The sequence below is a fragment of the Ornithodoros turicata genome, chromosome 4, assembly GCF_037126465.1.
Source record: "Ornithodoros turicata isolate Travis chromosome 4, ASM3712646v1, whole genome shotgun sequence".
Taxonomy (NCBI): Eukaryota; Metazoa; Arthropoda; class Arachnida; order Ixodida; family Argasidae; genus Ornithodoros; species Ornithodoros turicata.
Genome location: NC_088204.1, coordinates 49,851,794 through 49,867,875, shown reverse-complemented (window position 1 = coordinate 49,867,875; position 16,082 = coordinate 49,851,794). Strand labels below are relative to the sequence as shown.

Here is a 16,082-nt window from a genome sequence, read left to right as displayed (position 1 = left end):
ATAGAATGAAATTACAATCACATGACACTGAGTTGGACAGGCATTGCCTGCCTGGCCATCATTGACCTTGGCAACACTGGCCATCCTCCCCTGCTTGTAGAACAACTCCGCTCCACTATGGAGCTATTGGAACAGTAGAACTTCTACTAGTTCCACAGTGAAGCAGAGTTGTGGAACACAGGACAGCTTTGTTGCACACTGGTAGAACTGCATGGCTTTCACAGCTTCAGACTCGGGCAAGGTTTAACATGTGGCACAGTGTTGCCATGCAAGTATTGATCGCAGCACTGCTTGATGGGCAGCTCCGCGTGATCGGCAGCTTCAAGCATCGGTGACCCGTGGCTGACTGTCGGCTTTCTTTCAATTTTTGCTGACTATTTGAGATCTGAATTCCGCTCCAAGCACCTTTTGAGATAGGCGGCAACAAACATATGGCAAGTGTTTGTCATGTATGAGACCTTCAACTCTTTAACATTTAGTAATATTGCAGCTCAAGTTAACGAGGTTCTACTGTATCTGAGGACGTCACTTAGTAGTCTGGAATTGTGGTCATCATTGTTATGGATGATGATGTGAATACATGTTGCTTTCAGCAACGGAATTGGGTGTTGTTCAAATGCCAGTAAAAAATAAGCAGACATAATCATGTTTGTGCTTTCAACCACTTAAATGTTGTATTACTTCGGTGAAAAATGACTTAAAATGCACAAAAAGCTGTATTGTAGAGTTTATGTAGATATTACATCAAAACCCTTTGGCAAAATCTCTCTAAACTTAAAAGTCCTTTGTTTAAACGATGCAGCTTACATTGCATGACGTTCAGTGCAAAAGCTTGCGATGCGAGCTAGTTGGTTTCAATCTTGTAAATCTCAGTGTAGATGCACAAGGTTTCAATCTTGTACATTACGGCATAGAAGCACAAGAAAAAGGACACATGCGTAGATGTCTAAATGACACACACACAGAGTCGTCGCTTTAGGACTTCAGGAGTGAGTTTAGAATAACTGTACCTGGCTTTGTGGGTTGTATGCATTTGAAACAAGGCTTCACACTACATGCTTTACCACATATCTTGCACATTGTTTCCTTGTGGATCTTCCTCGATTTTTCATCTGCATGTCACACACTTTCTTTGTAGCTCCTGTAGCGGTAGTTGTACAGTTTCAGATAGTTTTGTATGCCCGGGTCTCGGTAAAGCAAACCGTACGTTAGGTTGAATAACATGATGCTGTCTTCATGTTGGGAGGATTTCTTTCAAAATCTTCTGACACTAGCAGGAAATTAGGTATGTTAGAAGCTGGTTATTTGTCCACCTTTCGGGTTGTGGTCACAAATTACCACAAGCTTTGCAACTTTTTGGCCCTAAGAGTCGTGAAAGTACACCGTGTATGCCGTGCCCATAAGGGTAATCACGCATTTGTCTCTCCACTAAATCGCATGCATGTTAGTTAGAAAAATGCATTTTAGTTTTTTTAGATTTTCGCACTTCCCCTTTCCTGTGTTCTTGAAGGACACAGAAAGAAACACAGAATCTTGTTGCTCGTACAGTCCCAAGTGTCTGTTATGCACTCAGTCAAGATGCCAGCAAGCTTTTGGTAGTTTGTAAAAAATTACCATTTGCTTGGCAGTACCATATGCTCACCATGGGCTGCATGTATTCAACAGTGATCCTGGTTCTCACTGTGTGTTGACTGTGCACATTCTGTATGGCAGTGTTTGTGCTTTTGCCACAGCACTGTGCAGTTCGAGATGTACCAGTAGAATGTTTATACGACAAAATGTTTATCCAGGTGTGACCCTTTTCAGTGGTATCCACTAGCGCCAGCATAGCAGCATTTACAGCCCTACGCTGTCTGTGCCCCTCTGTGTAACATATCACGCATGAAAATTTTGGAAAAGACATAAAAGAAATGTCCAAATTTTTGAAAACCTAGGATGGCTTTGAGTGTTTGCAGTTTTCTCGTTGTCCCTGAAATGCATACTGAGAAAAAATGGTTTGTGGCTTAGGTTGTGGCACAGTGACACACTGATGTCCACAGGAGCCTGTTTTGAGCCCAGTGCATGCTTTGTTAGGGCTCCCGAACGGGTTCCTGCAGCAAGAGTAAAGAACTCTCACTTCTTCAGTAGTCACTGCCACTTCTCTGGAAAATTTAGTTCTCTTCTAGTAAGGAAGTGAAGTGAAAGTGAAAGAAAATTTAGTGCTCTTCTCAAGGACATAGTTTTGAACAGTTCGTTTAATCAGCTGGTTATTCTGGAGAGCTTATGAGTACTCTAGGGGTTGTGTTCAAAGGGCAGAGGATGACGACGACCTCGCCATCACTTAGGTTATGTGTGAAATTTTCAGAAAAAGGTTCAGGTGAGGTGCCAGAAATTTTCACAAAAAAAGACTGAGGTGAGAGAATTTCAAGAAAAAAAAAGATGAGGCGAGGAAATTTTTCACAAAAGAGATTGAGGCGTGGTGAAACCTTTTGTGCTAAAAATAGATATGCTTCTTTGTTAATGAAACATGTTAGCTTTTTAATTAATACAAGTAGGCTGAACCTGCAATAGAAAACATCAAGTAGACCTGAGGTATTCAGAATTATGGTTAACACTACCTATATCACTACTTTTTCTTGCACTTGGCAACTTTTCTAAAGATAAGCTGCCGCCGTTTCACCAGGTGGTGTGCTATGTTTCCGTGAGTGAGATTAGTAGCCTCTTTTTTTGAATAAAAAAAAATTAGTTGATGTAATATGAGCTGCCAGTTGCTTTTGTAATGTGCCTGCCCCCCCAACCTTTGAACAGGTCTTTTCCAAATAATGCACTTCTAGCCAACGATAACCCCAAGTGACATCATTCTCTCCCCATTTGTTGAAAGCAAGAGGCATACCTCTTTTTGTGACACTTCTGCGACTGTTAGTTGTCAGAAAAACGTGAGCACCCCACACTTTCCTTAAATGATGAGTATGGTTGGCCTTCAGCATGTCATGTGGTGGAGTTCTGTTTTAAGTGCTTTGTAAAGTATGGTGGCATGCAGCTCATTTTTTTTTTTTGCAGATTTGCAGATTTTTGCCGAAGCTTTTTCTCCCCTCTGTATTGATACATAGGACAAGGGGGCTCCCTTGCAAAGATAACCAAAAAAGCGTAGGGCAAAAAAAAATTTTCAGAAAGAACGTTGAAGTGAGGCGAGAAAATCGTTCAGTAAAACGATTTAGGTGAGGTGAGGTGTAACCTCTGCAGACAAAAATTGGAGTGAGGGGAAAGATCGTGAGGACATTTGCCCACCTCTGGTCAGCCTTCAAGAATGTACATAGTCTTCCTGTGGACTACAACAGGAGCCAGAAAGTGTGGATAACAGATGATCTTCACTGATTGGTTATCCATTTGGACAGAAGATGAAAGATGAGAGCAGACTTATTACGGTCATCCTGGACAGTTGCTTTGCTCACTCCAAGATGAGCCAAGTGAAGGTGTTTCTCTTCCTACCAAACTGTATGCCACTTCTTCGGCCCCTTGACCAAGGCATAATTCTCTTAGTCGATTCACACTGCAGAAGACTATCATTAACATTAATACTACCTTGCAACTTTACTTCATAAAGTTGCAAGGTCTGTGAACATTGACATCCCTCAAGCCATCGACATGGTAACACCTGCAATGTGGAGTGTTAAACGTGAAGTTATTCAAAACTGTTGGTGGGAGGCCAGGTTCATCCAAACAGATACCTGTGACATTCCAGAGACTGCCGTTCCAGTGGACTTTGTGGCTGAGGCCGAGCATGTTCCTGTCCAGACACAGCTAATGGACACAGATATCTAGCGAAGTGCTGTAGAGGACGCGGCTGTCTAAAATCAGCTCTCCGTGGTTTGGCTCATCTAAAACATCCAGGCGTTGCAAGACTATTTATTTCGAGTAATAAACACGTGCAGCACATGGTTGACCTTCAAATACAATATTGGCACAGCACTTTAAAGCGCAACAGTGGTAATATGGGACGGCGAATATCTGACAGGTGATTTTAGCTAACCGTGTCCCCAACAGTACAAAAGTGGTGCCGACATGTGCCAAACTACACTTATCTTTCTGCACCGATGTCCCATCGAGAATCTGGTTATTTACTGCGCGCAAAATGCTAAGAGTTCACTAGTTCAGGAAAGGCTAATGGATCTTTTTCTTTTTTTTTTCCATGCCAAAATGTGTTTTTGTAAACGACAGTGAACACATGTATGTGTTAATTCTTAAAGGTATAGTAAACAGTCCTCAAATAAATTGTCATAATATGTAGAGGAAATGAAGACTCCTGTCTTCTCCTGCACCCTTTCATATGCTATGAGACTGATTCATATTGAAACAAACTATGCAGTATGACGCAGTAGAGATATGAATGGTTGGCATGACAAGTACAGTGACACCAGCAACTGTATTTGTGAAGCAGTGTAGTAAACAAATAGAGTGAGCATGATTGTGTGGACTACTTGAAATCCTATCGCTAGTCATACATTTATAGCAGTGGTTCGCAACTTACGTTATGAGAGGGAAAATCCGATCGCGCGAGCATGATTCCGAGGGACCTTCCACCATACAGTAGTGAAGCACTACTGTGGAGAGATTTCGATTTTTTAGTACTGGTTTTGGAGTACTGATGTTTTACTAACGGAAGCACGACAAAATCATGTTAGCGAAACCTCAGGGCAAGGTTGGTGGCACCCCGATTGATAAACACTGATTTATAGGATTTTGTACTACGTAAGTCCGGTGCACATCCTCTTTAACGACTTAGCTGTGTGGTGTTAGCTGTGCAAACTTAAGTTAAACATACTAGGAAATGCACCAGAGATGAGGACAGGCAAGAAATGCAGCGAGGTGATTCTTCTCTTGTCTGTCCTCATGTTCAGTGTGCTGTCAGTATGTTTGTCTTGAACATATTCGTGAAGAGCTGTGGTAAACACAGAATCAACGTGGTTGTGTGTGCTGCTTGGAATCCTATCGGTAAACATACATTTATAGGATTTTGTACTACGTGAATCTGGTGCACATCCTCTTCAAACAAATTTAGCTTTAGTACAAATTTTTTTTGCGGTCTCCTGGATTTTGTTATAAGGAGTTTGACTGTGCAAGCAGACTTGTCCATTTTTGGTGCAACTAACCTGATGTTCTGTAAGTGTACATGGCTTAGATGCAGTTTTAGGAATACACAAATGCTGTATAAACCAAACTATAGGTTGATTCCCCCACTGAAGAAAAAAAAAAAAAACTGCCGTGAAGGACTGCCCTCGTCTTATAAGCCCGTCATTGGGCAACAATTGGGGTTGTCATTTAGCAAGATGTATGTTGTCACATGATCAGCGCACCATTATCTGTCTTCAGAAACAGTGCAACAGCATTTTTGGTTCGTGCTTCACCCACCTTCCTTCTGCAGCTGCTTGATGTCATTCTCAGTAAACCCTTCAAAGATCTTCGTGTTTGTCTGCGTGTCCCATGTCTCTCGGTTATTCGTTCCTTCATCATCATGCACCAGTTAGTCTGCGCCCTCTCCATTTGTCGAAAGATCTTATTCATGAACAGTGTATTGAGTGGGTGTCTCAAGATAATCCGAGGGTGCTAATCATGTGTATACGGTGGCCGCAGCTCTCATCCTCGTGCGAGTGGGTTTTGTCTGCGTGGAGGGCACTTCCAGAAGAAATGAAAAGTTTCAAAAAGTGCTGTATTAGCAATGCCTTAGACGAAAGCGAGGGCGACCTGTTATGGGTAGTGACTAACTGTTGGTGTCCAAGTAACACAAGACGCTGTACTAGAACTGATAGACATGCATGTTCTTTTTACATTTTGTGATATGATTGTAAAATTTTTCTAGCATACCAGTAGGTATTTTTGCCTTATCTTTTTGTCCTTAGAAAGTGTGGTCATCTTATCTACAGGATTGACTATAATCTGCTCTATACTGGAATTTGTTCTGTACAGGTGCCTTCACATTGCTTACAATTACTGCTTTATAATTTAGCATTGTTTCAACTTTTCCTGTAAAGCTCGAGATTGACAGTTCTCACCAACCACACAAACCCAGAAATGAATGTTTCGTGGCTGTGCTATTGTGTCCTGAAAATAAGTGATGACACATACTTCTTTCTGCAGCGGAGTTTGCCACCTACCTAAATTACTGCCGCTCTCTACGTTTCGATGAGAAGCCGGACTACTCTTATCTCAGGCAGCTTCTACGGAATCTCTTCCATAGACAGGGCTTCACGTATGACTACGTCTTTGACTGGAACATGCTCAAATTTGTAAGTATGCTATTCATAACTTGGCCATTGATTTTCTCTGCCACAGCCAGTTGGCAAACTTCAAGACACAGCGCCCCTGTTTCTGCAGTCTGCTGCATCCCATGGCACTGGGCACTTCGTTACGTAACTGCAAAATTGTTTCTGTGGCGCGCGTAGTTTCCTTGCAGACTTCAACTGAATGATGCACATGGTCGATCGCTCCGTCGGTGCATGGTGGTGAGGCAGGAATCGGTCAGAGCCAGGCCAGAGAGCACTTTCGGAAACCAGAACAAGAAACCGCTGCAATACACGTTGTGCCGCCAAAATAGGAGAGAGAAAACGGTAAATCTGCTGAGGCAATCTAAAGATTATCACAGAATTCTGCTTCTCTCTCTCTCCTATTTTTGATTACGTCACATGTATCGTAGCAGTTTCTCTATATGGTTCCCGAAAGTGCTTTCGGGCCTTGCTCAGACTGGTTCCTTGCCACTCCACCACGCAGTGACTGACCGATCACCGTATGCAGCGGCTCCCGGTTCCTGGTCTCTCTCTGTTAAACAAAACAGCATTCACTCATAGAAATTCCTCTCTTTCCTTGCAACTCAACTCGATCCGGCAACACTCGAGCTGATCATCTCGCAATATGTCGTCAGATTGTGTCAGCTGTTACCATGTCAGTCGTTTTCTCGTGGAGACCCTATAAAAACAATACATCACCTCATGACATACTTGAATTTAACACTGTCCGTCACAACAATGACATCGTTTTCTTTTCTGATTCGCTTTGCAGCCTTGCTATTTTAGAGTACAAATTCAGGTACACTGTGGGTGAACCTGCGCTGCGTCCGTGGGTAGTGCGGCGATAATCACATGCTGTGGGGGTGGTGCGGGTACGAATTTAGTTATCCGTGCTCTCCTGTACTGGTCACCCTGTTAAGGCCCTGGCGTTTCTGCTGCGGCAAATCTCAAATTCTGCGGCAGAAATAAGAAATCTTGCTATTTTCTGTGCCACGTGCTTGTGCATCTAGGCTGACGGAGATATGCTAATACAAAGTTTTTATTAACTTGCATAACATAGTGCCTACAAAACCAAAATAGTTATAGCTAAGCTTCACATGGTACTTTGTGCTGTTTTAACACTAGCACAACATAGTTAACACTGTAACGGCAGAAAAACAGTCTGGCAGTTCCGTAGAGTACCTCAGCATGATGCTGACCTTTGCACCCTTGCTTCCCTAAGTGAAGTGGGAACATCTAGCCATCACACACTTCACAGCGAGGAACACGCTAGATGGGATATTGCTGAGGAAAGTAAAACAGAAGTACTAAAGACAGGATGATGTGAGCTTAAACCAGTGTTGCCAATATGAGATGCGTGAAACACATTTATTTTGCTCTCAGTTACGTAGTGCAGCGCCAAAGGTCTGTTCCTCAGAGAAGATTAGTTCTGCAAAATTCCGCACAAACCCCAAATTTCGTAATACATTCTAAATTCTGAGCATTTTCATGGATTCGCAGAAAAATCGAGGCCTTACCCATGGTTTGAACAAGACATGTTGAAGATATCATGGGTTGGTTAGAGGTGAAAATTTTCCTCAATTGCCAACTGTAGGCAGACAGGTGCATAGGCTTCAGCCTTCAAGGCCTGAGTAATGTGGCTTGGGCAACATCTTGTTCTGCTTTGACCTTTAAGTGTTAGAGCAACTCTACATCGTATCACTATCATATACACAATCAATATCTCTCTGGATTACACTGAGCACATTGTGTTGTTTTAGGGTGTGAATCGGAGCCAGGCATGTGAGCAGGGTGTCCAACAAGGAGCTCAGGCAGCAGCGCAGCAGGCAGGAGCAGCTGAGGATCATCGTGCTGGAGGGGGGGTACATCATGCATCAACGGCAGCATCACGAGGTTTGCCACCCACCACTGCCTCCTCTTCTCAGCGTCCTTCATATAGGGGGACATTCTTAGGAGGAGTGAATGGGGAACAGCATACCCTCCCAGCTCATGCTTCTCCCCCGTATCCCCCATGGCGTAAAGCCCCTGACCACCATAACGCTGCTACAGGAGGAGCTCATGCTCTCACCAAGGTTAGTTTGTCATTTGCTGCGTGCAGAAATATTGATCGTAAAGTGCATTGTTTGACTATACAGAAAAATTAACTACTCGCATGTAGAATAAAAGGAGGAGCCCCAAGAGTGGGATAATCTGTTGTGCCTGTCTCCTGTAAAACTCTGCTTGACAATTTGAGCTTTCTTTTTTCTCCCCGTCTCATTTATTACTAGCCAAAGTTTAAATACCCCTTGTCCTGTTTTTCTACAGATACACTGCTTGACAAAAAGGGCTTTATGAAATTTTCTGGATGAGATATATAATAACTAATAGCTTTATTGCACTCCTTAATGTGTCTGGAACTCCATGCAACAGACAGGAAGCCTCTATCTTCAATCGTACAGATATGATGAAGCTCGCTGTGATGACAATCAGATGCAAATGAAAAGCTGGGAAAACCAGCTTCGAAGTTTCTTTTGCTCTATTTCTCACATATCGCTACAGCGGCTCTTCAAAACCCACCAGGACAGTAGCCTTTCTAGTCATGCAGCTTTTTCAGAGCCTAATATTACGTAAAATCAATGTCATCGTGCTTTACAAACTCCCCGGAACAGCCGACGCGGCACGGAAGATCGAGGAAAGCGCGCATTTTGAACGTGGCACGCCGCCTCCGCCAATAGGAGGGCCGCGCGCTGGCCACGTGACTTTCAGGAGCCAATCACTTTCAGAGTTTTGCTTTCATCGATCGCACCCTGCTCCCTTATTTGCTGTCGGAGAAGTGCGAAACTACGACCATCGGGGAGCTGGATTTCTCCTCTTTCAAATGACACCAAGATGGTGCCGATAGGTGGGAAAGTTATCGCGCAATTGGCAAAACAGAAAGAGCCTTCAGAGCGTAATTTGTACTCACTTTTTTGCGAGTGTGGGTTACAAAAATAAGTATTTAATCAATTTCTAGTCTGAATTTGACTGAAGTACTTCGTGACATGATAAGTGAAGGCGCGAGGAGCACAAAAATTCACACTTTGAAAAACCGACTTTTTCGACAAAATTCGACATTTTAATTGCCACATCTCTCCTTAATAGAGAGTTGTGAAATCCAGTACTTTTTCCAAAAAGGCTACTTTGTAAACAGAAGTCTGATGAACACGCAATTGAGAGCCCGATAGCTGAGTCAAACGGCGCATTGCTCTGCTGGTCTGTGCAAGAAATATACAGTAGCCAACTGATTTTACAGGCATGCCTGTGACTGGAAAAAGTCCCATTAAAAATCATAAGTTCCACGAACAGAAGCTAGGGGCTGTACCGATGATCACTCACCTCAACTAAACTGAAGAAGCCTGTAATTGTGCTCCGTTGCATGTGGCACATGCATGTGATAATATCCCCTTGCGCAAGTGTCATATGCTTGTTGTAGACGTTTTACAATAGCGATAACGTGTCGAAAGCTGCCGAACAGCGACAGCGGACTAGCGTCTCGGGTGGCTCCCAAAATTGGTGGCGCCGAATGACACGGTGCCCGCTCGTGCTCACCCAGAGCTGTGTATAAAAAGGGATTCTGGCCATTAATGGGACCTGTGTATACCTGGAACTTCACCCACTTTTTGAGGTGTCTGTGGCCAAATCACCGGCCAAAATACAGTTCACAGTGATGGAGCTGCTGCGTCATTTGCGCCAAAAAACGGATCCTACATGCTGCTAAAGCGTGTTTTTCTGACTTGTTGTGCCATGTTTGCTTCATAAGGGACTACCAGACATACAATGAAAGTGAAAACGAAACTGAAAGTTTGTTGCTGTTTCTATTGTGGAGAAACCCTTCTCCAAAGAATCCTTCCATGGCATGACCCTACCTAAAAGAGCCCATAGTTCGAGATGATTTGCACAACACCAGGCACATGACCAAAGGAAAGACAAAAATATGACGTTACGCGTACCAGTTGGCCAATCAGGAGCCTTCCTGTTTGGCTTGCCTTTCGGCTGTTCCTGGCAACCATCTACTTCTACTGGTTTTCACGCCTACCACCCAGTTCTTAGGTATTCTAGAACAACTAAAGAAACCTTTGACTAAAATAGACATTTATTTGATACATCATATTGATTCAAAGATCTGATACGCGTGTTCACCGTGCATACAAAGCCCACCGTGTTGCACTTCGTGACACTTTGTAATAGCGTTTGAACTTTCAGAACGATACACACTGTAATTTTTAATAATGAGTCTCATGGGTCCGTACGTAATTTCACGATATCACGCATGTAATCTTCTCTTCGTTGCCACCTCACTTGAGGTGCAATGGCACTCGAATGTGTTCCTCATGCTCCAAATCTCTTCCATGTCTAGACTGGGGGGTGTCTGTGACCTGGGTTCAATCCACGCACTTGGTGTGCTGTCGGAGGTTTCCCCTGGATTTTCTGGCAGACTTTTCAGGCAAATGTTTGCACAGTACTCCCTGAAGTCTGCCCAGGACAGATACTAACCCCCCTGTCCCTCACTCCTTCAGCTGTCCTCTCTCCATCTTATATGTCTGTACGCTGCTCATAGGCACTGTTGCTTCGCGGCTAACACGGAATTAAGAAAAAAAACAATAACTCCTTCAAACCCCTGAGAAACTAAGAAATGATATTTCTAGCTTTATGTTCTAAAATTTAATTTGAAAGTTAGTACTTTAGTAAGAGAGTAGTAGAAAGTTTAGTACTTTTAAAGTTTAGTACATACTTTCTCTAAATAAATGATCGGGTGTGTTTTCTGTTTAGTTGCATGATAGCACACCAGTGCTTTACGCAATCTCATGTGATCAAGTTCGTGACATAGGACATTGCTTACACCGTATGCAAGGAAATTAGGAGTCAGTACACTCTGCTCCATGGACTGTAAATGCGGCTACAAAACCGGATTTTCTCCACTCCAAGAGCTACTACATGCAGCTTCTTGTCAGTTCCATCACTGAGTTCAGTATTTTTATAGGCTATACAAAGTGACTGTGCAGCAAACTGGAGAATTCTGGAACACACTCCGGAGAAAGTGCCTGGCGTGACTGCCGTTGGGTAGCCAGCTCTGTTTACGTGTGAAGTGCGAGCGTCTTTTTTTTGCTACGCTGGAACTGTTGCGTTACTAACTCTGCAAACAGGTTAAAGAACTCCTCACGAGGGACCAGGTGTTTCATTTCGTGTGATTTCTGTGCTCCTAATACCACCGAGGGCACTAGACTCGGCGCATAGCATTCATGATGCGTGTTCTGCCATTGCATGAGGTGTGCACAACAGATTCTTCCAACAGACCTGCAAAATGATCAATGATTTGCAGTTGCCACTTTTGTGACTGTGAAACAATGATCCGACCAAACAGCAGCTTTATTTGGAGATAATCATTGGGATGTTTCATCGCCAGAGCCCACAGGCAATACTGCTCTCTGTAATTTTGTTGCTGAGCATCACAGTGACAGTGGAAGTTCTACGTTGTCCGAAAAGTTTAGTATTGACGCACTGACCCTTTCACAACCGTCATACCACAAGACCACGGCAGTAGCTGAGGTTAAAAAAAAACTTGTCAGTAGTGAGCTGCATATTTCTGGTCTAGCACCCCTCTGTAAAATTTCGTATTTGAGAATATGTTTAGCATTATTGTTTCTGAAGATAGTGGAAAAAGAGCAGCACAAGTTCAGACAATATCTTGTGACCACACATGTTTATTTGTACGGATAAAGCGGACACACGATGTAGATCTCAGTGACGAAGCTGTGCGAGCAGTGATGTGCCAAAAGGACAAAAGGAACACGAGACTCAGTCAAAAACGTGATGTCACAAGTGGCTGGAGTCAGAGAAATGTGCCTATATAGTCTTTGCTAGCAAGCTATATTTTTGTGAGACATCAAATAACCATCCCCTGAACACATCACTTACAGGTGTTTTGACAGATGCGAGCGACTATCTCCTTGTGCACTGTTAGGTACATGGTGTTTATAAATATGGTGGTTGCTTCTGTGCAGTTTGTGTGTGTGTTCTCTTGGCTCGCACCCCTGAAAAGTTCCACATTACTCGCACTTCGAAAATCAGACATTCTAATTACGGCGGTTGCCATGCAAATGTGTGGTTCCACTTCTGAATGCATAGAACAGGCTGTGTGGTGTCACTTAGGATACTCCCAAGACCGCCGCTGGCACAATGGAGCAACGTGCCCCCTTTAGGTGTTGCACGGTCACCATACCTCACCCTTATTTATTGGGCACCACCAAGTTGGGGAAACTGGATTGATTTTGATTGAAACGGATATCCCTGCTGACATACTAAAACAATAGATTTTGTGAACTGACTGGGAATGACTTTTATCAACGCTATCTGGATGGAGAGAGGCATATCGGGAAGACCCAGAACTGCAGAAATCTAGCAGATATGGTTGCTGGCAGAACTGATTATTACACACACAGGCTTCTTCGTACACAGACTGCTGCTGGTATAAACTTTTAATCATGTAACACAAGCTGATAGAATCAAAAATTGGGAAAGATGCTATAAATAAATTTCAATTATATCATGCAAAATCTTGTGCATTAGTGTAATCTTTTCTGCTATTTTCTTGGAGTCGCGGTCTTCACTAACGACTGTCATTTTGGTGCAAATGATGATGGCGGAGCGAAAGTTGATGCTGATTTTGCAGCTAGTTACAAGAGGATGTATACCTAGGGCCTTGTGTTTTAGGGTTGAACCCAGTAAAACCCATTTTTCCCCTCTGATTTGCATCATCGTCACCTGTTGTATAACCCAAAAAATAACTTCAGTGCGAATTCAGCCACCAATATGAATGCACAAGTAATGATCCAAGAGTTCCACCAAGTCTTAACGGGTGCTGGAGGTGTTTTTGCATCTCGCACGCCACACTGTTCCAGATGCTCTTTAAATAAAAACCTTACCGTTTGACAGTGGGAACGCTTTTTTCATACAGGCGACAAATTTGTCCATGAGCTCAAAGCTATCTTGCCTCGTACCCCTGACGAGATTTACATTGTGCACCACGCAAGTAATGTGCATGGAGTTCTCACAAAGTGGTCCAATGTGGTGCTTAAATGCCTTTTGTCATACAGGCCGCGTTCACTTTCTCAACCTCAACATACCTTACTTCGACTAGTATTGGTCTCAGTCAGTGCCGTGTATGCCAAAGGGAGTCTAGCCATTAATGGGACCTGCCTATACCTGAGGCTCCACCCACTTTTAAAGGTATCTAGCCAATCACAGGTAAAAATACAGTTGGCTATTATTACATCCATCCAGTACTTATACCTCACCCTTATTTACTGGGTGCCACCATTTTGGAGAAACACGATTGATTCGGATTGAAACGGATACCACCGGTGAGAGACCAAAACAACGGATTTTGCGCCCACTTTTATCAACGCCATCTGCATGGAGAGAGGCATGTTGGGAAGGCTCAGAATTGCAGAAATGGTTGCTGGCAGAAGTGATTGGCCAGGAAAGCGATACGACCGCTTCTTCGTAGCAGACGACTGCTGCTATGAAGTTTTAAATCACGTAATGTAAGTAGATCGAACCAAAAATGAACAAAGATGTATGTATAAATAAAATGCAATTATATAATGCAAAATCCTATGTACAGTAAAACCCGCGGATAGCGATACTGTGAATAACGATATCCCTCATAAAACGATGGTTCATGATTTTACCGTCAAAATATACATTGGGTCTATGGGGAAACGACCCGCGTATAGCGTTGGAGACCGCGGTTCCGAGTATTCGTATAACGATGTTGGACGCTGTCCCGTGCGCGTAACCACGCGGCGATTTTCGCCGCGATAGGATACAGTAGAGTCTCGATGCTACGAATCCCACGGGGTAGCAGACAAAATTCGTATCATCCAAAATTCACATCGAAAGAATTAAACCAAAATAAAAATTGAGGCAAGAAAATAGACAGCGACTGTTCATTTTCCAATACTGTCAGTGAAAGAGGTAGTGGTAACTCTTTTATGTCTCCGTATTTGGCCAATGCTGCTCAAATCCGCGAGATGATTCAAAAGGCCTAGCACGTGCTTTCCACCCGCAAGTCGCGAGACGCTGTTCTAAAGCGAGCTTCTCCTAGGGCACGGATACGTTAGGTGAAGCCGACTTGCGGAATGGTGACGTGTAGTGTTGCCAGAAGTTGTCCTGCTATGTCGTCTGGTTCCCTCCACGAGTTCTGATCGCTGTTTTCCCAAGCCAGTGCGATGTCACACAGCTTCGCGTTTTTTTAGCATCTGTTTCTTTTTCTTTTGCTACACGCGGGGTGGCGCCCGACTTTTTGGGGACGCGCTATTTAGGTCAGCCCTCGTTTAACGATGTACCCCGTATAACGATGGAATTCGCGATTACCGTCAATATCGTTATACACGGGTTTCACTGTATAAGGGTCGTCCTTGCTATTTTCTTGGTATCACGGTCTTAACTAGGCCTAACGTTAGCGACTAAACATCCCATTTTCGCGTAAATGATGGCGGAGCGAAAGTTGAAGCTCATTTTGCAGATGCGCACTGAGGATATATACTCACAGTATGAAATTAAAGTAATCCTCGGAAATTTTTTGTCACATAATCTCCGCTTCACCGTTCCAAGCACCATCAACCATCTTGGAGAAAATTTGATGTCATGGCAGCTTCCATGGAAAACGGTAACCAATGAAATGCGCCTAAGTTTGATTGACAGGTCGAGTCTCCTTTTTTGGCTTCTCCTAATGGCCAGACTCCCTTTGGCATACACGGCACTGGTCTCAGTCGCTCATTAGCACTCTCTGGAGGCTTCACAAAAAGAACATTGACGACTGATTTAGATCTGTCATCTGTCTAGTCGACGAAATCGACCACTGACACTGTCGACCTGCGTAGCACACTCTTGAGCCGAGCTTTGTGTTTCTCGAAGTAGTCTGGAATTCGATGGCGGAGTGCTTCTTGCTCCAGTATCGACCCGCCGTTGGTAACTTGTGTCTCCAAGAAGTTCGATTTTCGGGTGCGCGACCTTCTCCAGTGGAATGTTAGCGGCGCTGAGCGCTTCCAGAAATTGCATCACAACATCCATCCTCGCTTCCCTAGCTGTGACCACAGAGTCACCACAGAGTCACCACAAACAGCTGGCACTTAACAAAATCTTCAACTTCGCCAAAATTGTGGATAACGTGCTCTTTGGTATCCGGAAGTCTGCAGCAATCTCTCCTTTCGATTTTGTGCCGGCTTCAACCGCTGCTATCAGCTCGCGCTATTTTGCAAGTGTGAGAGTCTTCAACCTGCGTTGCCTCAGCGTCGACAATGACATGTCGCACAAAACTTAACAGCGCACGCACAGTACACACAGTTCTTGACTTTCACTTTACCGCGTCCTCATCTAGTGTCTTTGGCGGCGAACAGCCTAGACCCCGCACAGCATCTCGCGCTAGATTTGGAATCGCGCAAGCCTCGATCCCGTCGACTCTCGATCAGGCGGACTTGGATTGGATTGTGTTGGCTGGCTTGAAGAACTTGGCCGATCATGGCAATCCATAGTCGAGAAAGGTGGTGTTTACCGATCCCGAAGTTAAATTCGACTTAAACAGATGAAAAATGTCTCCTGGGACGAAACATTTGTTCGACTTAGCCGTGATTTTGACTTAAACGATTTTGACTAAAGCAGGTATTATTTACATTACAGGAATACAGGCCGTGCACGGGACATCGTGGGCGTTTGACTTAAGCCTGATTTTGTTCTTAACCGGCGTTTGACTCAATGAGATTTTACCATAGATTGAGAAGTTACCCGTCAAAAAGAACTCGT

At 43.8% G+C, this 16,082-nt stretch overlaps 1 protein-coding gene across 3 annotated transcripts in view; it reads left to right on the top strand.

The window, feature by feature from the left end:
- LOC135391514 (casein kinase I-like) overlaps window positions 1-16,082 on the top strand; it is a 35,876-nt gene that overhangs the window by 18,601 nt on the left and 1,193 nt on the right. For 2 of the 3 annotated variants that reach the window (XM_064621784.1, XM_064621783.1), the window contains 2 exons: window positions 6,115-6,263; window positions 8,021-8,332. In XM_064621784.1, coding sequence (XP_064477854.1) covers window positions 6,115-6,263; window positions 8,021-8,332 — 461 coding nt within the window. The remainder of the gene's footprint in view (window positions 1-6,114; window positions 6,264-8,020; window positions 8,333-16,082) is intronic. The other variant, XM_064621785.1, reaches the window with a different exon arrangement.